The sequence below is a fragment of the Phasianus colchicus genome, chromosome 16 (genome assembly GCF_987193195.1).
Source record: "Phasianus colchicus chromosome 16, bPhaCol1.hap1.1, whole genome shotgun sequence".
NCBI classification, from domain to species: Eukaryota; Metazoa; Chordata; class Aves; order Galliformes; family Phasianidae; genus Phasianus; species Phasianus colchicus.
In genome coordinates this window covers 8,558,562-8,581,138 of record NC_143451.1, presented here as the reverse complement: position 1 = coordinate 8,581,138, position 22,577 = coordinate 8,558,562, and the positions used below count along the sequence as shown (strand labels likewise).

At 40.4% G+C, this 22,577-nt stretch overlaps 1 protein-coding gene across 6 annotated transcripts in view; it reads left to right on the top strand.

Annotated features, from left to right (window-relative positions):
- LOC149915756 (uncharacterized) overlaps positions 1–18,553 on the top strand; it is a 184,827-nt gene extending 166,274 nt beyond the window's left edge. For all 6 annotated transcript variants that reach the window (XR_016471680.1, XR_016471675.1, XR_016471676.1 and 3 more), the window contains one exon: positions 17,493–18,553. Coding sequence is in view for 1 of the 6 variants with exons in the window: in XM_090151555.1 (XP_090007681.1) it covers positions 17,493–17,625 (133 nt within the window). In the remaining 5 variants the exon portion in view is untranslated. The remainder of the gene's footprint in view (positions 1–17,492) is intronic.
- Positions 18,554–22,577: the final 4,024 nt, after the last annotated feature.

The window sequence follows — 22,577 nt, the reverse complement described above, 5'->3', positions numbered from 1 at the left end:
TTTCTCTGAAGACAATTGTAGTTCTGGAGATTGATTCATTTTTAGATGTTGTAAACAACCTTCGGGGATTTGAGGCTGAGTTATTCTCTGAATTTTGGCTGAGAACTGTGTGCTTGCAGCTCAGATCGAGTTCCAAGTAGAAGCCCTGTTTTCAGCATCCATTTCTTTTCCCCCAAATGGATCTCTTAGTTGCTCTTATCAAATTTTGCCAGCAATATCAAGACTTTGATTTTTTAAACAGTCCAGAAATCAGTCATGTGCTGACCTATCTACCCGTATCAGGTACCCACTTAATGCCATTTTTGCATTTGAATATTTTTCCATTTGATCTTAAGCTAATCATGCATGCCCTTACGCATGTATGTGTTTTTCTCATAGCATGGCTTGGTTGCACTGACTTCAGTAGAGCTTGTGATGTGCTGAATGCTGTGAGTGCTTGCAAATCCTTGCTGGATTTGGTTCTTTAGTGTGATGTATGGAAAATGATTACCTCAGTAGGTGTTAGTCTGTTAGGAAACCTTTTGGAGACCTTACAGGAAATCTCAGTTCTTCAAAATGATTGTTGTTCCATGAGTTCATCATTCTCTTTTTCCCACCCATTTGCCAAGAATACTGCATCACTGACAACAGGAGGTGCTTTAAGAAGACTGGATCGTTGGATTAATTATATTATAATTAGTTTAGCAATTCCCTTTGAAGAGACAAAACTCTATTACATAGAAATTAAATCAATTCCTTTTGCCTCAGCATGTGCCCAAGACCTTAGGTGCTTGTGTCCATCAGTGGTAAGAACTGAATTTATATGGGTAAGCACAGAAGCAATTTCCTGTCTGTTCTGCCTCTCAGCATGTAGCCCCAACAGCAGCCACCCCATTCCAAGATTATAAACGTTTTTCAAGATTACTTATTTAAAGGTAAAATTATGTAGTGCTTATTTGGGCTATTTATTATTATACAAATTATTTTGAAGCCATTGGAGTTTTTAGTCTCTTTCTGTGGATTTTTTACAAGGACAAAAGCATTTCTGTGTATATATGATAAAGGTTAAAAATCTTTTCTGGACTAGCTACATTATTTCTAGTCTATCTGGGGAAAAAAAATCAGGCCATTTCTAGTGTGTGCAGTATTGTTCTGCACTGGGACACTTCTTCATTGAGACACTTCCCAAGATTGGTAGTGATAAAAGACATTTGTCATCCAGTGCATGTTCAGTGACCCTTGTGAAATGAGTTTAGTTTTTAGATAAGGGTTTTCAAAGTTGTGTTGATAGAAAACAAGCATTTTTCTCACTGTTTGCGTTTATAGAAGCAGCAAAAATACAAAGATGCAATGTAGCTAGATTTCAGGGCACATAAGGGATTTAGAATTGGAAAAGTTACACAGGTATTTTCTTACTGGGATTTCAGTAAACTCAATAGAAGATACTTGTGCGTGGCATGGTTCAGAATGTCACTTGGCCACACACAGAATCCCAGCGTTTAGTTCAGGTTGATCAAAGCTGTTGTAATTTTTTAGATAAAGTTGGTTTCATCTGGAGGCTTACAAGAAAATGTTTACTTGCACCAGTCTCAGCTTTGCTGCTATGTTTTTACAGGCTTTTGCTGTAGCCTGCATGCTTGGGTGCTTGATTGCTGCTAGAGTGGATATTGACTTTCTGCTGAGACAGACATTGCAAGCTGATGTGTTTTGTTTAACATTTAAAAGCTACTCAGGCAGCCTGAAGTTTGCATCCACCTTGGGAAGGGAGGGACAGAACAGAGGAGCAGGATGGGAGGAAAACGATTTCAGAGAAAAGCAATTGTAAAAAAAAAAACCAAACAAAACCAGTTCTTGTTCAAAGTCAATACATTCAAATCTGTCTCTGAACAATAGAAAACCGGATTTTGAAAGACTTCTAAATAGCTCCCTGTACTGAGGTCAAAGAAGAAAATAATCCCATTCATGGTAGAAGACCGATCGATAGGAAATCCATACAGGGCAGTGCTTTTTGTGGTGGTTGGGTTTGGCAGTATTGTGCTTGGCGATGGTGAGAATAAAATGTCTCTGATAGAAGCCTGTGTTTTCAGCATAGAGAAGTGAGAGATGAGCTTCCAAAAGGCTATCAGTGTCATTTGGCAAAACTGTTGTTTTTTTTCCCAGTCTCAGCTGGAGCCTTAGCAGGAGAAATTGCAATAACCAGCTCAGCTGTACCCCTCTTATTCCTGATTGACAAATAGCTGTTATTCCAGTTAATCAGAATCCCAAACTAAGATTTTGAACAGGAGTGTCTTTTTTATATAAAAACAAAGATTGCTCTTTGCTACAAGGCAGTGCATCAGTGAAGTCTGGAAAGTACTTTTCTAAAACTTCTTTCTATGACTAAGATTTGTTAAATAGGTTAGCATGAGTTGCCCTCAAAAATTAACTTGAATAGTAATCAATTCAGTTCTTCAGTGGTACATCAGAGGAAGGGAGAAAAAAGCAACCTGAGGAAAGAAACAAAAATCCACTTCATATGGATTTTAGTAACGGAACATTCTCATTTTCATTTACAGTTTGTGTTAATCCAGTTCTGTTACTTTATATAAGGGAAAGGTTCTGATAAGTCCTTCCCATGCTGTGCTGAGGTGTTTCAATAAAAGATATGTTGAAGAATGCTGCCCAGCCCCCACTCCTGGTTTAAGTCAGTTGATCAGTTTCATACACGTAGTGCTTTCAGATTTGGGGACTCAGCACTCCTTTTTCCATCCAAACTCTTCGGATAGTAGTAACAGAAGAACAAGACTAGATGTTTATCTTTTTCTTTGCAATGTTAAATTCACCCCTAGAATGGCCCATATTATTCAAATAACAATAAATCTGATTTTTATATTGCATTTGATCAACAGTAAGAGAAAACAGAAGTGTTTTCTTTCTGTGTATCTTGGTTCATTTCTTATTATAGAAGCTAGAAGGGAGTGGTCAGCTTTCAGACCAAGTTGGCACTGGATACACATTGAACTTTTCCATTAGTTGCTGCTTTTTTCTGCTCCCCGCTTTCCGTTTGCTCCTTGTCTGTAATATACACATCAGCTGCAAAATGCTCCTCTTTTTCAGCATTGTGCCAAGACAGACCTTGATCTTAGTGATTTATCCTTGGCAATATATCCAAGGTTGGCCTTTTTTTCTTGACTAATCAAGCAGAACTTCTTCCAGGCTCTCAGTAGTTTGAACGCTCATTTCTTGAGTTCGGACTTCACAAATGTAGTTTCACTGTGCGTAACTATACCAAATGCAGTTGCCAAGACAGCTTTTTAGAAATTTTCTTTGAGCTTTGTACTGCTCCAGATTCAGCTTTTCCTGGCTTTTCTCTCCCCTGTTCCATCAAGTGCCAGATACCCACTCTGGGATGTCCCATGCTTTCCATGGGATGCATGTCAGTTCAGCCTTTCTCTCCCAGCTGTTGCTCCTGTATGTTGGTATGAACCACTTATTTGAAAAGTTTCCATTTTGCCTCTGTTACACAAGCTTATCACGTTATTGTAACTAAAATCACTCACAATATTTCTGCTGACAAAAATGTGAGAAAAATTGCACTAATCCTCTAAGTTTTCATAAAGTAATGCTGTTTTTTTATGTCTGTTTTTTTGTGTGTGTGTTTTTCTTTTGGGTGTCTCAATCTGTTTTTATTCATTATTTCATGTTTTAGTGGGAAACTATTTGGAGGAAAAAAGCATCTTCACTTCCATGTTATCCCATTTTGCAGAGTATGCACTGAACTGTGAAAGCTGTCATGACTGTCACGACTGGAGGTCCTTCATGATGTTAAAAATTAAGACAAACTTGCAGGACTTTGAATGAGAAGATGAGTAGCTCAATTTTCACGTCTCCCTCTTCAAACTGTCCTAGCCTTAATTCTAGGCTATTAAAATTCAGTCATAGTGTGAGTACATTAAGTATAGTTAATTCCATTGGAATTTTGATTAAGTGTTTTTAGCCCGCAGATGGAGTTAAATTAAATAATATTGCCATGTGCCAATAATTTTTGTCTTCCAGGATTCTGCCCACAAAGATATTACATTAGAAAGTCGAGGCAGTCACTGGGGTTTAAAGCATATCAATTTGGAAGTATTTTAACTTGGAAAGAAGCAGGAAAAATGAGCTTGAAATGAATCTGTGTCCCAGCCTCGTGGAATTAATTCCATTTGAGAAGCTGCATCTGTAGATTTTCTCTAGTGTTACTTCCAAAGGCAGTTATCAGCCCACCTTTCTGGTTCTTGACTGGTGAAGTGACTGAATTCCTTATTGGATGAGGTTATCAGGAGCCTTGTGGGTAAAATTCTGAGAGAGTTTATTGCTGTGATAGAATTTGTATGGATTGCTTACCATCACAGGATTGTTTCTGTTATTTATATATCCTGTTATGGCAATTTATATAAATAGGCAAATAAGAACAGAACAAAATAGTTCTCTTATCAAGGGAATTCAAAACTCACTGTGCTAAAGCTCTACATCTCAAAGTAGTCCTCATCCTGCATCACTTAAGCAATTTGACTAAGCTGACATTAAATATGTTGTTTAGCTTTTTTTTACAATCCTGACAGTGGCACTGAGACTTGAATTTGATCTTTATTTCCTATAACCCTTCTGTCTCTCTGTTACCTTAGACTGACTTTCCATTGCATTGGTTCTTAATCATTTGTTATTTTTGTTATAATATTAAGAGCCTACATAGCAGGTAAAATAACTTGTGCAGAAGGTCTTAATGGCACACTAAGCTGCCTGCTTCACTGAGTTAAGGGAACTCAATATAAAGCAAATTTGAATTCAGCTAGTTCTGGCCGTGCTCAGAATTCATTAGCTGTTTAAAAATCTTAGTATTAGATAAATTGATGTGGCTTTGAATGTTGATAAGGCTGCAGGCGTAAATGGTGTACGTGCAAAACTGCTGGAGTGAAGATAGGCTTAACCTGTTCTGTCTTCTAAGTGTGTTTGCTTTCACAAAGTCTGGATTGACTCCTGAAAGGGAAATTTACCATCAATACAAAAACCCCAAATATTCTTGCTAATGGGAGACAGCTTATGTTCTTCTCTTAGGCAGCACGTTTTGGCCCTAAAGCACAACACCTGCTCCCAGTAACTGAGCACCTGCTTGGAGCAGTGCTCTGCTGCTAGTTAGAAACACACATCAGTCTTTTAGTAGAGGGGTAATCTTAGCACTCTAAATGGCCAAACTTCTTAACTACATCACCTGGATTACGTTCTGTAATACTTCTGTCCATCTAGTAGCAGTTAAACTCTTTAATAACTGAAAGTTCTATTTTGTTTCTCTTAGCTAGACACATACCTCCCTGCTGAGCTGCATTGCAGTGCGTGAAATAGGCCAAGCTGCCATCAAAGGCACCTGGGCTGGCCCTGATGAGATGATAAAAGGTTAAATTTAATTGATGGGACATACTATTCTGAATGACTAAAGTTGGCAGTTTGTTACATTAGATGTGCATCTTTATCTGTGCTTTCCTGGGCCAGAAGCTATAAAACTCTGGGCTGCATCCTTTATTCAGACTTACTGTATATTCCTAATACTATAGAGCTCTAATATCTTGCTGTATGTCACTGTCGTCTCAGCTGCTAGACTCTGGATGCAAGAATTCATCTTGGCTGTGTTGCCCTCATATCCTTTGCACAAGGCAAAAATATTTACCAGAGATAGAAAGAGCAGATGCTGAGTAATATATTTGAAAAATGGTCTATAAATACAGATCTCGATTGACTGGAAATGAAATACTGTGATAAAAATTCCATTTGTGAAAAGTGTGATTGTGCCAAGGAGCGCACTGCCTGCTCTAGGGTTTTATACAACTTGTACAGCTTAAGCATTACTTTATTTTTTTTTTTATATTGCTAACTGGAACTTCAGGAAAGTATACTAATGGGTTTTGGGAAAACAGTTATTGTGAAGCTATTGCCAGGTTACACAGCTAGACATCATTGTGTGCACTTTACAGCACTGTACTTCTTATGCCATTCTGGATTAGAAAAGCTTTTAAAAAGGAGGGGAAGGTGCCAGATATGGCAAATTCAAGGAAATAAAAAAATAATGGACATGTATTTGTTTTGGGTTACTTCAAGCTCATATTGCTTGTAGTACAAGATCCACTTTTGAAAAGTCTTGCTCTTTAAGTTGACAGTGAAACAGCTCATGGCAGCTTTTAGGCTGTTAGAAAATACCACTTAGCTGCTGGGTGTTCCTGTCATTGTGCTGAGAAATGGGTACACCTTAGGAGGCATCACACTGGGTTTATTATGACTGACACCCATGCCAGCCCTTCAGACAGACTAAGTGCAGGAAAGCTCTAAACATACCTTCTCTTAAGGACAGCTGAAATACCCAAAGACTAGAATAAGTGTGAATAGAGACATGGTATCAATGTGATTTTTGTCTGTCATTTGGACAGCTTCAGAGGCACCTGAAGCAGTGGAAAAAATAAACAAGAGGAGACAGAGCAGGAAGGCTTCACACTGTGGCTCTGGGGCAAGCAGTTCATGGGTTCTTGTGGCAGCGTATGGCTGGAGAGGTAAGGTTAGCTGAAACTGCATTGAGGAAAAGGGCTCCTGCATGCTTGGATGACTGTTGTGTTCAGCATGGTATCTCAGAAGGCTTAAGCATGCCACAGCACTTCTTGTGCCTGTGCTCACTTGTTGTGCAAGCTCAGAACACAATAGATATCCCCATTTGGGTACTTCTGCTTTCTTCTTACAGTTTTCTGGAAGTCAAATTTTGTTCAGTGAAGAGTTCTTTGACTCTTATTTGACACATGTTGACCATCCTGGGATTTGACCACCCTGGGATCCTTCTTGAGATTGGTAAGGGTTTGGAGGAGTTAGTGGCAAAGTGTGCAGTGAATTCAGAATTCAGTGAGTGGGATAGGAGCTCAGACTGATGCTGTGTGTGATGTGAAGAAGCTTTGTAACTGTATAAAACCACCTTGAGGAAGGTTAGAAGGTACAAAAGCATTGATCTCTGTGGGTGAGGTGTGTTTGGGAACCTCAGAGGTGCATGGGAGACCTCAGTGGAGGTAAGTGTGGAAGGACAGGCAGACCATTGGCTGCAGAGCCTTCGTGTTTGTTTGAAAGCAGCTCAAGACTTTGGGTTTTGTGAATTTCTGAGAGAAATTCGGTATTGCTTTAAGTATGATAAATTACAGAGAAAAGCTGAAGTATATTGAAAGACCACTTCTTTCAAAGTGCTGGGTGTCTTCATGATCCAGACCACTGTGTTGCAACCAGTGCCAGCCAGAGGAGCTGCTGCCTGGCCGCGGTGCCAGCCCCTGAGAAAGGGGCGATTCATCCAGAGTGACCTTCCAGTCTTCAGCTGCTTCCTAAATGCGCTCTCCTGAGGTGCTGTTATTTAACTGCAGGCATCAGGGCTTGTTCTCCCGCTGGCTCTGCGGCTGTTGCTCATTGAACAGGTTGGAGCAATCGACGTGGTTCCTACTGGGCTGCTGCTTCAGAAAGGTCATGTACGCCCCAGCAAAGTCTGTCACTCGCCTTTTAAGAACAGTAGGAATCAAATCTTCTCAGTAACTGTGACCAACAAAGCTACGGGAGATGTTTTGCAGCTTAATATTCTATTACAGATCAGAGCCACTGGGAAAACTTTTGAAGTAACATAAGAAAGAAACAAAAAAAAACTAAATAAAAAGCTCTTCAAGGCTAACATCTTTTAGCAATCCAGGCTGTCAGTGCACTCACCAAACTTACTTATTTTTTCCTGCATTTGAGAAAAAATGGGAGCACCAGGTGGTTGCACCAAGCACCCATGAAATACTTGTACATACAATGGCTTGCCTATGGCCAGGAGCTGGTTGATGTTCAGAGGGGAGGGAAAGAGGGTAAGAGATAAAGACTTAAGAAAGATGACATTTTAGAATTAGGTATGTGCTGTGCATGACTGGGTCAAAGGCTGTAGGTTAAACTAAACATGAAACAGTTCTGTTAGGGAACCGGTTGTGCTGTATTTGTCACTCTGCATATCTTGCCTACTTCAGGTTTCATGGTAAAATGTAGTCATGGAGCTAGGAAATGAAAGCTTCATTAGCGGCCGTTATTGCACTGAATGGGGCATTTCTGTACTCTGTGATATCAAGCATTTGCTTTGTGCTTTGGAAATTACTTTTTCTTCTCCTAATGGGAGTGTGCACTTTTAAAATTGCTTGAAGTGAGAACAACACCAGAGATTAGTTTAACCAAAATTTGTCAGCCGTGTGCATTGTGTAAGTCACAGATACCACACGCTGCAGGATGGTGAAAAATACTCAGAAATTGCAATAACCCCTATGCTAATTTTGTATCAGTCATAAATTGGACTCTTTTCCTCTGTTGAAAAAATGTACCTTAAAGAGGCGAAGCGCAACTAAGTGGGGCTTACATGTGAATTTTCATTGCGATCTCTGAGCAGCTGTGAGTGTGTGTAAAAGAATTAGACGCATCTAAGCAATTGTTAGGTTATTTTGATTTGCTCAGTGTGATTTTTCAGAAGACAAGATGTCTGATGTTGCTGGGTAACGCAGTACACAACCCTGCAGAAATCTGGAGTGGCTGCTGGTGGCTCTTGCTTAATGTGATTGATATACTGTAATTTTCATGCTCTAGGGGAAGTGGGGCTTTCACTTAGTTTTGGGGGAAGGATAAAAATGAGTCTCTAAGTAATTACTTTTTGCCTCAGTGTTGCTCTCTTTGAGACTAGGACATTTAAAGGTGAAATAGAAAGAACTTCTATTTTCTTTTGAATTCATAAACCAATTAATTCTTTTTAACTGGCCTTCCTTTTTAAGCACATAAATCACAATGCCTACCATTTATTATTCACCCTTTTCCATGCATTTTAGGACTTGATCTCCAATAAATTCTTGCAGCTTTCCAAAGCATAAGGGAATGTAAATGGCAGCTTGGTACTTGTGGTGGTAAACTGTTGTGTTGGAGTCCTGTAGAGCAGCTGAAGCTGTGCTGTGGGTTGGTCCCATCCAGAGCCCTGTGGCATCCATTAGACACGGGCAGACTGTTCTCTTGCTGCCACAGCAGCCCCAAGCCAGAAGCAGGAGCTGTGAACTTTAAAATACGTGAACCCTCCTGCAGTACCAAAGCCTTTCCATGCATCTCAAGCAAATGGGAGATTTTTCCCCTGTATGTAAAATGGTCTCTAAGCACTATAGCAACCAAAATTCAGCTTTGCATCATCCTAATAGCAGTTTTTAAGCACTTCTTAAAAAGATCAATTCATCTCAAAGAAAGTGACAGGGTTTTGAGCCCAGTCACTAACAATAGGTATGCCATGAACATTGCTTATTTCTACTTACTGCTCATTTGAATCTGCCTTTCATTGCCTGTTTGACTTTGGTGCTCTCATCTCCTCTGTATTATAGAGCTTTTTAGCACCTGATATTTTCTCCCTGCAGAGGTGTACTGCAGCCCGGAAGCTGCCTGATATTCCTTGTTGTGACAGCCTAAATACTGAGCACTTTCATCTCTGAGTGTCATGCATGGCAGTGTGCAATGGCAGTTCATCGTGGAAGGGAATCTCACATTAAAAATGTGAGTGCCAAGAGAGGAGGGAGGAGTTAATGCCTCTGTAATGCATTAAAGGTGGACCAGGCATCTCATGATTTGCATTCATGCAAACAAGTTGCCTTGTAAATAATCTTTAATAGAGCAGGGCAAACCACAGCGTTCACTTGACTGGCAAGCAGCCAACTGTTGTATTGGCTGACAAACATGAAATAGTGCAGTAAGCAATGCAAGTAGATCACCACTGCCTGAATTTATGCACTCGCATGGAGTGAGTTTTTTGTTTGTGTGACAACTGGGATGACAGAATTAAATGAGAGTTCAGTTCCTTAACAATTAAGAATTAGTAGTGGATAAATATAGAAATATGCTGCTCGTGTGGGTGTTCCTGGATTGTAGAAGGGATATGCAAAATGAGAAAAGAGAGAAGGCAATGCAGGTTTATCATCTGCTGGCTTCTTACTGCCCTACCCAAGGAGATACCCAGTTGCAGCTTCCTTAACAGCAATTATGCTTAATTGAGGAACATGTCTGTCTTGGCTAATTTGTGTTTAGTTCATTTTTTTAAGTAAAATAATACTTGCAGTATTGAATGTGTATTTTTGATACGTGGGTATCGGGTAGGAACACAAATTACCTTTCTCTTCCTCTTCTTACAGATAGATCAATATTCTAGATAAGAAGATACTAAAATGTCCTCTGTTTTTCAGGTGTCTTGAGGACGGCTGGGAAATGGAGGAAGTCTGTTCCTAGTAATTTTCAGTCTGTTAGTAATTTTCAGAAACTTGGTCAGCCATTTTTGTTAGGAATGGGAGAGATATCAAGTTGTGTGCTACCTATTGTAGATTTGCGGGTGCAAGACATCAAGGGTTACACTTAAAAAGTTTCCAGAACTGAGATGTACCCCTGTTTTGACGAGATCAATACTCACAGATCCTGTCCTTACAGTCAGCAAGTTGAGTTAATTCTAAGAATTGAGCAAACTATTACAAATGTGAATTGATGAGCAGTAAAAGGCTATCTTTGGGCTGAAAGGAGAGAATATAGGAAATCTTTCCCTCTTGTTCACTCTTATCTTTTCCTTTAGCTTCCACTTCCTTAATGGCTTTCCTGTGCTTGTCGTTGTGCTCTCATGGACTCCAGTATCTTGCTGAAGGATAGGAAGGGAGCTTGCTGCTTGCCAGAAGCTGCTACTGCAGTGAGGATTAGTAACCACATTCAGTGAGGGTTCTCTGGAAATATGCCTTTAAATAAATAGCGGGTAGGCAAGATTGCAGAGAAAGACAAAGTTAAGGCCAAATTAATCACACCAGTAGGCTTTTCATGGAATACTAAATATTTATGTTCGTTGTTAGCACGGGCATCACATTATGCACCATTTGTCTTAATATAAATATCAAAGTGCCTGGCATGGCATTACTCACGATGTATAAGCTGTCAGAGCGTGTCACTGTAAATCACTCATACTGTTGCAATCTCAGTAATTAATGGATAAGTTAAGTAAGTAAATAAATAATTAAAAAAGACTTTTGTTCCTGAGTGAGGAGCAATTTTATATATTATTAAGCCAGTCATAGAGTGAGATCCTAGCAGAGTTCCCCAGCTAGTTTTATGTGGTCTTTTACTCTTGCAGTCTTTTAATACTGTCTTGAAAGATGCTTTTTGTTTGTTTTCCTAAAACATCATTGTAGTTTAAAATGACATATCCATCACACAGTCAATGAAGTCTGTTTTTAGATCCTCGGGGAAAATTTCTTCTGCAACAATAACAGCAGCGCTTGTTGCCTATTCTCTACTTGGGGCAGGTGATATTTCAGAGATTAACTTTGAGTCTGTCCTTTCTGTGCATCCCAAAACCTACACTGAGGCGGTCCGTAAAGAGCACTTAAGTGATGGCCAGTGACATGTTCTTATTGCCTGGGGATTAGTATGGCTTAGCAAGGCAGATTTGTTTCCTCGGGAAAGCAAAGGAACTAACCTATGGAGTGCAGTGGTGGAGTTGAGCAAAGGATCTAATAAAAATGACCAGCTATGCACACACAGCAGTGACATTTTGCTTCTACACCAGTTACCACTTCTCAAGGCTCTATGAGCACCTGGAACCATAGGATCTGTCCCCTTTCTGCCAGGGGTCTTCCTGTCCCACTTGTCCTTGTGGGATTATGCCCATGTGCACACTAACTCCCAACTCCATGGTTTATTTATTTCCACCAGATAGCTTTAAAAAATCGACATCTTCTTCATTAAATATTCTGTATTTAGTTGCCAAACCTCCTAGATTTTTGGTCTGCGTATATTTTCTATTTTGAAAGTATTATGCTGTTAGAGTTGATTTTAAACACCTATTGAATAAATCTTGGTTTTTGTTTATAAGCAAGTTCTTTGCTGGTGCTCCCATAATGTGAATTTTCTCTCCTGGAACTTGTGTAATACAAAGTACCAGCACAGGGACATGGGTGCACAGCTCTGCTCTTTGCTGGACTGTGGGCATCTGGTGTAGGTGCTCTTCCCCAGCTAGGATTTGTGTGTGTGTGAAGCTGAAGTCAATTTGACTATAAAAGGTCATAAAACACTGGGATAATCTATTTCGTATCTATAATTAGAGCTTAGAAGAAAGGATCTTGTGGAAGCACTAACAATCCCAGAGAAGCTAATTAAAGCTCAAATATGAAGATAGTAACACTCTCCAGGAGAAAGAAAAACAGAATCATATTATTGCATTGACAAAAGAAGGCTTTGAACCTCAACTCAAACACTCTTTGTCTTCTAACTGCACAGCTTTCACCTGAGTCTGATTTAGTTGTGAGTTAAATTAACTACTGGGGCTTCTGTTAAAAAAAATAGCTAGAGGTTTATGGTTTTTTATGATTTAAAGAAGAGAAAATGTTATTTCCACTTGCAGCACAAAAGCCAGGAAGCCCAAGTATCTGCTCCTTTCTTCAGGTGTGTATCAAGGGTGTATTCACAACATTTACAAAGCTTTGTCAGTGCAAGTGAGGGAAGAACAAAGCTTTGATAGGGTAAGTCTTCCTGTGAGTATGCAGCTTGCCCTGGATGGGAAGTGCTGTGACTTTGTGCTCAGATCTCTGAATTGCAGGCCAGCCAAGTCTCAGTGAAGTATTTAAGCACCTACTTGACTTGACGTCTAGAAATCATCTGGAAGATACTGGCATTCAGCTCAGATGTGAGCCTGCATTTAGATTGGGCCTGGGATATGTCAGGACTTAATTGTCTTCCAGGGCTTTTTTATTTTGACAGAAGTGGGGGTCAGTACGCTCCTAGTTTTCCATTTCTTCATGGCCAGTATTCCCTCTGCCACCACTCGACAGCTGACATGTTTGACATTAGGAAGTGAAAATCTGCAGGAGAACCTAACTAAAAGTGCAGTTTCTTGAAGTATGAGTGGTACTGAATTTTCAGAATGCTTGAAATTCAGACTGGGTTCTGTTTTGCAGCTATACCCTCCTCTTCAGTTCAGTGAACCAAAGCAAAATCCAGTCAGTCTGTAAACTTTCTGCTTTGAAACCTCATAGAAGTTTTGGAGTTGCTGCTTGTATTCAGTTTAGTTTATGAAATCTGGAGGAAGCAGGTTGTGTTGGATAAAAACTGAGAAAGATGTACTTGTCGATTCTGAGTTCAGCTAATCTCTAGCTTTGTCTAAAATGAGCAGAAGGGCTGCAAAACTGTGAAGAGCATGGTGTGCTTAGGAAATGGGTGAATTAGGGTTGGGAGTATTTCCGAGACAGATAGACTTGGGAATGGTTGAGGAGGGGGCAGAGCATAACAGAAGAGTACTGACTTTTTAATTCACTTCCTAGAGCATCCTGCTTCAGCTTAGAATTTTAAAGTGTGTATGCCCAAAGGACTCTCAACTGAATGAATATCTTCTCCAGGTCTTTCAATATACCTGCTTGTGCATTAAAATAATTAGATTAGACCTAGTGTGGCACTGAGATTGATAATATTATGTCTGGGGTTAATAGCAGAACACTGTTTTGTCATCTTTTCCTGTAGTTTCCTTTATGTATATATGAGCATCACTGTTTCTTTTGTTACTCATCCATAAATTTAGACTTAATTTCCTGCCTTAGAGCCTCTGAGCATGCAATAGTGATTCTAACTTTATCCTTAGGATGAGATATTAAATATTCTGGGATTGGCATCACGTTGGAAGAGTTGCATAAAATATGCAGGTTATGAAGGGTGACCACAGAGGGAGTTTGGCTTTCAGCCATTCCTTCCTCACTGTCACCTCAGATGAGAGGAGAGGACTACCAGAGCTGTAATCTTCCACTGCTCCTTGGGGAACAAGGTCTCAGCCATTGGAGGCTGCAGTAGGAAGCAGTCACAGGTTGTGTCAGGGAGGGTTTGGGTATCTGGTAGAGTTTCTCCATGGCTATAGTGGTAAAGCATTGGAATGGGCTGCTCAAGGAAGTGGGACTATTTAGGGGACATGTGGAGATCACACTAAGGGACAGGGATTAGTGATGGGACTTGGTAGGTTGGCAGTTGGACTTAGTGATATTGAAGGCTTTTTCCAACCCCAGGGATTCCGTGGTTCTGTAATGGGCTCTGCCACAGAGGCCAGATTTGATACAAATTCAGGTCCTGTGTCTGACACTGTTACCTCCACAGAGGTCCCTCACAGCAAGCCAGATGTTGCCTTCGAATTCTCTGAGGAGTCTGAAGCTAATCATTTTGCTTTGTTTCATTAGCTCAGCTGTAATGTAGCAGAGCTAATGCAGTCATATCCCAGTTAAGGTACCAAGCAGCTTTAGCTGCTTATCTGCCATGGAAAGAACCACAATCACTTTTGCGATGAAAATTAAATGTGGAAATAATTCCCTTTTCCTTTTTGGAATATTACTGTGTGATTAAATAGGCTTAAGAACATTAAAGAGTAATGACATGAAGTTGCATGCATCATTATTTTAAAGGAGGTTGAATGAAAATATACTATCTGTTCCAGCCCTTGCCTAATCCTCAGTTTAATAGAGATTTGTAAGGTCCATGATGCGCATACATCTTAATAATGAAGTAGAGTTTTCAGTCTCTAAAATGGGAATTTCTGTATCTTTGCTATGAATGAAGTAAGCATAAAAGACGCCAAGAATCTTGTTTTCTTAATCACAGTCAGGCAGAAGTTTTTCTGTTAAATGACATAGTTAAACCTGGAGAAATTAAAACCGAAATAATAGCAGAACATCAGATTCTTTGCTCTCAGTAACAGTTAGTATAGCAGCTGGTCACAAACACTTGCTTCTGTAGTTACCTCCACTCTTCAGTCTCTCATGACTGCATTGCCTTGGTTTGACCACATTATAGCTGCCTGGGAGGGTTTCCCTGCTTTACAAATAGAGAGAGGAAGTACAGGAAGACAAAGGAGTAGGGGTGTCATCTCCCACTCCTAAACTGAGTGTGGTTGCACAGGGAGATAAGTGTAGGTCTGCAAAGTCTGCAGCCAGCACACAGTCAAGCATCAGGCAGCCTGCAGTTCTCGGAGACCAGAGGTCTGGGTGTTTGAATGGGGAGGTTTCTCTTTCAGACATTGCATTTCACATTTATTTTGCTTGAGGAGTAGAGCTAGATTATATCTGTGGGAAATTCTCATGTCTGAGTTGCCCTCTTTCAAAACAAGGGTTGAAATGGAAGAGAAGAAATTGTCAAGTAGCTGGAGCACATATTCAGAATGAAATATTCATACAAGGAGGAAATGGGCTCTGTGTTTAATAAGAAAGAGATTGTACAGTGTGATAGCAATTATGTACGTTCAAATATTGTGCTTTTCTTCAAATCTAGGTTATAAATCCAAAATGTATAATTAACGATCCCATAAATAATGCATTTCTAATTTTAAAGCATGAAATAAACTCCCCGTGCATATTTCTTATGGGATATTCCTTTGAGAGAAATCTTTTGGCACTGAGTCTTATCACAAGCGGCAAAGAATAGACAGAGGTTGAAATCTATATTAGATTCATTGGAATGCTCCTGTTTGGAAAATGCAAAGTATTTTGTTTTTGTAGATCACAACTTCCCTTTTATTAAAAAACAAAACAAATAAACAAAAAAACTGCAGGGTGAAAGTACTGAAGGACAAAGTTGGCTTTGAAAACCTGTGATGGGATGCAATTCTACTTTTTTCAGTCTTTCTCTCAAATCTGGACCCATTCAGGTTTGACTGCTTCATAAAACAGATTGGTGGGCCCAGAGTCATTTGCAGTAGACCAGGTGCCCATTGTACAGAAACTGTCCATCCATGCAACTCTGAATTAGTTATTTGTTATTATATTGTTATGTAATATATATATTATGTTGTTGTCTTGTTAATATATTGTTATTAAGCCTTAATCCAAAGAGTCATTCTGTTTAGATACTGCCTTGATGAGGTAATACCTTTGTTCTAAATACCAAAAGCAATGCTCACCTGCTTGTTGGGCTGCTGGGTGAGTTTCTGGTGCTGTTCCTTCTGCTGTGGAGTGCACGTGAGGGCCAGTCCTGCAGTGATGGTACACAGTAATGTGTGCATGTTGCAGTACAGAAATTTGGGTGGGATATGGTGACTTCAGCATTCAGATTGTTGAGGTATGGCTAACATAATGGTAAACAACAATTCATTTCAGTTAAAATGAGAAATTGCAGTGATTATACCTGAAATGTCTGTATTCACTTTTTCAGTCATCCCTGCCTTAGCTTTTTTTCTTGGAAGTAGGAATTACATTACAATGCTCAAGCAAAACATTAAAACTCCTTTTCAAAACCCTCTCCGAAGGACTTGGTGACTTTTAAGCAAGAAATTCTGTGCTGCCCAGTACAAAAAAGACAGGGATCTCTTGGAAAGAGTCCAGCGGAGGGCCACAAAGATGGTGAAGGGCCTGGAGCATCTCCCCTATGAAGAAAGGCTAAGTGAACTGGGTCTGTTTAGCCTTGAGAAGGCTGAGAGGGGACCTGATCCAGGTCTATAAATATCTAAGGTGTGGGGGGCAAAGTGGCGAGGCCAGACTGTTTTCAGCAGTGTGCGGAGACAGGACAAGGGGAAACGGCCAGAAGCTGAAGCACAGGAAGTTCCGCACCAATGTGCGCAAGAACTTCTTTACGGTGAGGTGACGGAGCACTGGAACAGGCTGCCCAGGGAGGTGGTGGAGTCTCCTTCTCTGGAGATATTCACGACCCGCCTGGACGCCTACCTGTGTGACCTGGTGTAGGGATCCTGCTTTGGCAGGGGGGTTGGACTCGATGATCTCTGGAGGTCCCTTCCAACCCCTACGATTCTGTGATTCTGTAAAATAGAGGTTACCACTTCAGCAATATAACATGAATGTACTGATAAAAATGCTAAAGTGAAACTGAGGAAAGTTGCTGAATAACTTCTCAAGAGGTTGAGATTCTCAGTGCACATATGTAAAGGCAGTAAATAGGCAAAGGAGGCAAAGCTCACTGAACTTAGTTTTGTTACATACTTAGCTGCATATTAACCTCAGTGTATTGAATAATACATACATAATACAAACATTCACAAAACAGAGCTACAGAAGAAAGAGGTCAATGGTGCAATAATTAGCACTAAGGAGCAAGAAGGATGGAGGGCCAGAGGACTTGGATGTGGCCCTGGCAAGGGAAGCAGAGTCTCTCGCAGCTCCGCTCCCAGCAGGAGAGATCTGTCCATTTCCCTCCTGGATGGGAGCAGTGTGAGCTCTGGAGCTCTGTCTGGGTGCTGGCTCACAGCAGCTTCCATCAGAGCTGAATGTTCCACTTAATGTAGCCTGGGTGGCTTGGGGGCTTGAGGTCTCTACCTGGATTAGCTCTTACTTTTCTTCTCACGTAGCCCTTAAATTAAGTACCTTTTGTAGGAAGTAGGTAGATCTTCTTGTTGATACATTTGGTTAGGTTAGTTTTGGAGAAGCTGCACAAAGTTGGGCTATATTCTGCTTTTTGAAGAAGCAGGAATTATGTTACTTTCATTGCAGTAAGAGGAAACTTCATGATAAGCCAAGGAGTAGCCAGCACAGAGCCTGCCAGCCTGAGAATGCTTCCTTTAAAGTGATGCTAAGAGGAAACACTACAGAGCTGTGCACTTCTCTAAACTGTACCTCATTTTAAAGAGTGGATCTTCAGAAGCTGGATCACAGCTGACTCAGGAAGGTGTCCTCAGAGTTACAAGGCAAAGGCACTACTGTTCACACCTAAAGCACTCTTCAAGGGTCTCACTTGTCTTCATCAAGCATCCATTTTGGAGAGAAAAGGTATCCAGCTGAAATTATTTCTGGAAGAGAATGTAAACAAGAATGCAACTGCTGAGGGTAAGGAGTTTCCTGCTTCTCTCTTATCCAGCAAGACAATTCTTTTGTCAGAGTGAGCAACTAACAGTGGATCCAATCAATGAGCCTTCTACCTACCAAGAGAGTAGAAGAATAAACACAAACTATTTCTTGTGTGGTAATGAGAGGAAATGAGTGTTCAGTTTCCTGTTAGGAGCAATTGGAGAAACGCTGATTGTATTGCTTGGGCACCATGCAAACAGATGCTGAGACAGACAGTGCTACCTTGAAAAGTTTATCCTCTCCTAGGGAGCCAAGGGGATGGAAATATGCTTTAAGAGGTTGGCCATCAAAAAGCTAACATACATGCCATGTAATCAAACACCCACTGGCTTATTCATTGATTGTTAGTCATTCACAGTTGACTCACAATGCCAGACAAACTTATTTTCATCATATTCCCTCATTTGTATTCACAGATACTAGACTGGCTTCTCAGAAAGGGAGATAAATGGGAAAGACAATACTGTGCTCCCAGCCAGCGTGCTCTTCAGAAGGATGTAATGCAGAAATCATGAATGCCCAGTGGCATCACAGCTGCAAACGATCTCCCAGCACATTGCTGAGAGAGCAGCCCTGCCAGCTCATTCTTTCCATTTGCTCTGTTTGGAATGTCAACACGTTGCAATGCCTTTTAACATATGCTGGGGAAATTAATCTCTGTTTTCATCCTTAAAATCATTTGCCGTATTGATAATGCAATGACTTATCTTTTTTTTTATTATGAGACCATTTTTTTCTTTACAGTTTCTTTACAAAATCAAGTAGAAAGAAAACATCAATGTCTTTTTCTTTATTTTTCTGCATCTTTTTCTATTCTTTATCAGAGTCCATGAATTACAAGGATATAAAAGTGAGTGAAAAATTGAGAAAACATCTGGTATGTGGATGGGAAGGATAAAGGAAGGTGAAAGTGATGGTAAAAGAAGAATAATAACCATTGTTACCTAGAGGAAGTTTCTGTTTGTTTTTGGGACAGGAGGGTTTCATTACTCAGCAGATAACTTGACCTTTGCTGTTGCCTCTGTCGAAAGAGAATGAAAAGGCAAAAGAAAATGAAAATGTGTAAAATAAATAAATATAGCTAATACACTCATATGAAAGAGAGATATAATCTCTCTTCACATCACTCCCACAGGGAAATGTGGATTATTTTTTAGTCTGGAGGCTTTCCTGTTTGTTTATTTTCTTCTTTTTCCTTTGGCAAGAGTGGGCATTTTCAGAAGGATACTTTGCAGTGGGCTGAGCATTACGTACTCCAAAAGTAGAAGATGGAAAAGGACAGCACAGTTTGAGAGGGTGATGTTGTGAGAGATGATACATTTGTTGGTCATTACTTACCTGTGCGTTTTTACATTGACTGTCTCAGGGTAAGGAATATGAAAATACTTGGCCATGAATTATGTCCCTCTTCACATTTATTTCTGCTGATTAAAGGAACTTGATATAGCTGAGAATTTAAGTCATCATTGAAGCCTGTAGAGGTGTTCACAGATTGCATTACAGATAAGAGTGAGTCTTCAGTGTTTCCAGGTACTGTGCACCATCACTACATACTGCATCATGATTTCCAGAACAAGAACTGAGAGCTGAGGAAGCTATTAGTTGGTTTCTTCAGATATGATAGTGCAAGTCATTTCTACGTAGCCATAAATCCTCCTGGTGGGGTATTTCTTATTGCTTCACTTCACAAGCTTTGTATGTGACTCCATCCAGGCATTTCATAAGTGTTTCTAAATGGTACATAGATGGCCAAGTGAACTATTATGACAACTAGGGTTTGCAAATCATGACAGAGTTAATGGATTATCAGAAAACCTGGTGTCTGCTGCTGGAAACACCGCATTCGGGTCTGCCTTCGTGCATAGTTTTGCTGCTTGACTGAGGGGATGCTGTTTGAGATGGTGTAGGGAAAGGAGCAGCTAGCACACTTGTAATGTCCGCTGTGTTCCCCACCTTCCTGACTGGGCTGCGTGATTTTGCAGCGAGTCAAAGTTTTTCTCTTGACAGGGTTATTTATACACTAGGTGACTCAGCTGCCTTCTGAGGGATGTCAGCTTTCCTGCTTGAGAAGCAAACTTTGTAGTGCCATTCATGTGTCATTTCGTCCTTAAATTATTCATCCCATGATGTTATTTCAGTGTTGGAAGTGCTATAAACACCAAAACAGTGATGGAAGGAAAAAAAAAAAAAAAAAAGTGGTGGAAATTGCTTTATGTTAATCATAACTTGAAAAATGGGCAAAATTGATTTGCTGTTTGTATTTTCCTTCCTCATGCCAATAACAGAAGGCCTTCTGCTGCAGGAGAATTAAAAACAGGGAGTCTACATTTTCTGCTGAACCTGAACTTCATTTTACATCTGCTGAGTTTTTGTCTCTGTTCAATAATTTCAGTGGCTTCTGTGAAATAGTTCCAAATTTTTTTTTAATAACAATGAAAAGTCAGGATCAACCTTTCCTTTGTTGCCATGCATTATGAAACTCATTTCTTTTGTACAAGGCGCAGGTACAGCTTAATAAGATGTTCTTTTTTGCAGGGGCTGTTTGCTCGAGTGGGCAGGATTTTCACTCAGAATGATGCTTGCATTGTTCTGTTCAGTGAGAACCTGGATCCATAAGTCTTTGTGTTGCCCCGCTTCGCTGCAGGTCTGCTAGGCTGTGTTTGTCTTTCTCACTATCGATGTGACGTCCTTTTCCTGCGTGTTTTCATTAGTATGCAGTAAGGCTTTCCCCACTTGTTCTTCTTTTTAATTTTTGTTGTTGGAAGAGTATTCCTCCTCATGTCCTGTGGTCTTTTTTATTCTGAAACAGTAATTGTTTTGCATTTCCTCGAGGCGCTGAGCCATTCCAGTGGTGGGAGATAATCTATTTTCTGTGCGCTGAGTTATGTGCATGAAAAGGCAGAGTATGTGGCTTTCATTTTAAACTTCACTGCTATTGGTTTTCACCTTCATTGCTATTGGTTTTCACCTTTTTCAATCTTCTTTTTGCACTGTCTTTTTTAAAGCTAGCTTCCACTGATTTTGTGGTGTTGGGTTTGTTTTTGCTGTGATATGACTGAGTCTTAGCTGTTGTTAGAAGTTTGCATGCTTGCTCTGAAATTGTTCCCTTAATCCCACTAAATTCATCTTTATGAATTCAGAATCATCTTTATTCATATTGTCCTAGTTTCTAATTTAAACTAGAAAGCCCTTACCAGCACAGCAGCACACTGAAATAAGCATTTAAGAATGTTTAAACTTGGTTATTTGGATGGTGTGATGTACTCATATACCAATGCTTAGAGCATCTTGGCTGTAATATTTGTTGCTAGGGGAAAGAAAAGCCCTGCAAAGTCACCCTGGGTGCTGAGAATATGCTGATCTTTGACTACAGGTACCAGTGTGTTTGATCTCCAGATTGATTCTGTGGAGACTGCACTCCTAAGGCAGGTTCCTTGTTGAGGAGGAGCTGATGGCTGGCTGAGGATGCTTCTCCAGCTCGCTTCAGGCTTTGGCCCACTGCTGTTCTGTTGCAGGTTCTCTGTGCCACGTGAATACAAATAATCACCCATTCAATGAAGGTGGAATTTGTGAGAGGAGATGTTGTTCACAAGGAGGTGATCTACAGTTTTTGTGTGTGCAGGGGGTGAGGTTACGCCCCAGACCTCAGTTTCTTTCTCATCCTTTGCCTTTGAATTGCTGCACATGTGCGATGAGATTTCCTCTGCTACGTGGGACGTGCTGAGAAACCTGGTTCTTTCTCAGGATTTGGTGTGCTGATGGCACAGTTACCCCACAGGATGACAGTGCAGGTCCTGGTGCATTCAGCCCCTCTGCGTGGCTGGAAGCGATACTGAGGCCAAGATGAGAAGGGACATCTTACTTGGATCAGTTTGATGTGAGAAAGACAGTTCAGATCTAATGTTTCGCAGGTGGAAAGCCAAAAATATTTGACAAGCTGAAAGCTCAGTGTGATTTCAGCTACAGACACTCATGTCAAATAAGCAATTATACAGGAGTCAGACTTCTCCTGTAAATTTGTATCACAGTAGAAGAACATCAAGTGTAATTATGTTACATATCATTTTAAGGATGAAGCTCATATTCCAGGCTCCATTAGCTTTCAGAGTCTTTGTAATATATCTATAGAACACAACCTAAAAAGTTAGAGACAGGATTATCATTGATTTTTATTCACAGCAAGAGAGGTTCAGTTGACGATTGATGCTGTTGTTTCAGTTCTGTTTCTTTGAACTGCTTTGTATTAAATGTTGGTCTCTTGGCTCTGAAGATCAGCTCATTGGGCACGTGCTGGTGGTGTCTGCAGGGCATTTGTATCAGAAGAATTTGCCAAGAGCTATTAAATGTTCTGTCCTGGGGGTGTGCATTTTGCCACCCTATCCACTAACGCTGGCTGAAGGGAGGCACAACTGTGCAGTGGAATTACCTGTTCTCTTGTCAATCAGGCTTCTATTTTCAGCAAGTTTTGGTATCAGTTTGCATTCAAAGCTAATATCCTTTTATATCAGAAGAAGCTGTTCAGATCTGTGATCTCAGCTTCCACTTGGAAAGCTTCTCATAGTGCTTGCAGGTGGAGATGGCAGCTCTGTGTGCAGGCACACGTTGTTCCTGAAGGTAATGGTATTCTGCACATGGGAGTTCCAACCCGAGAAGTCTTGTTTCTGGAAGAATGTGAAATGCACACAGTGCTGCTCTGAGTCAATAGAATTAATCAATTCTCTCAGCCTCCTT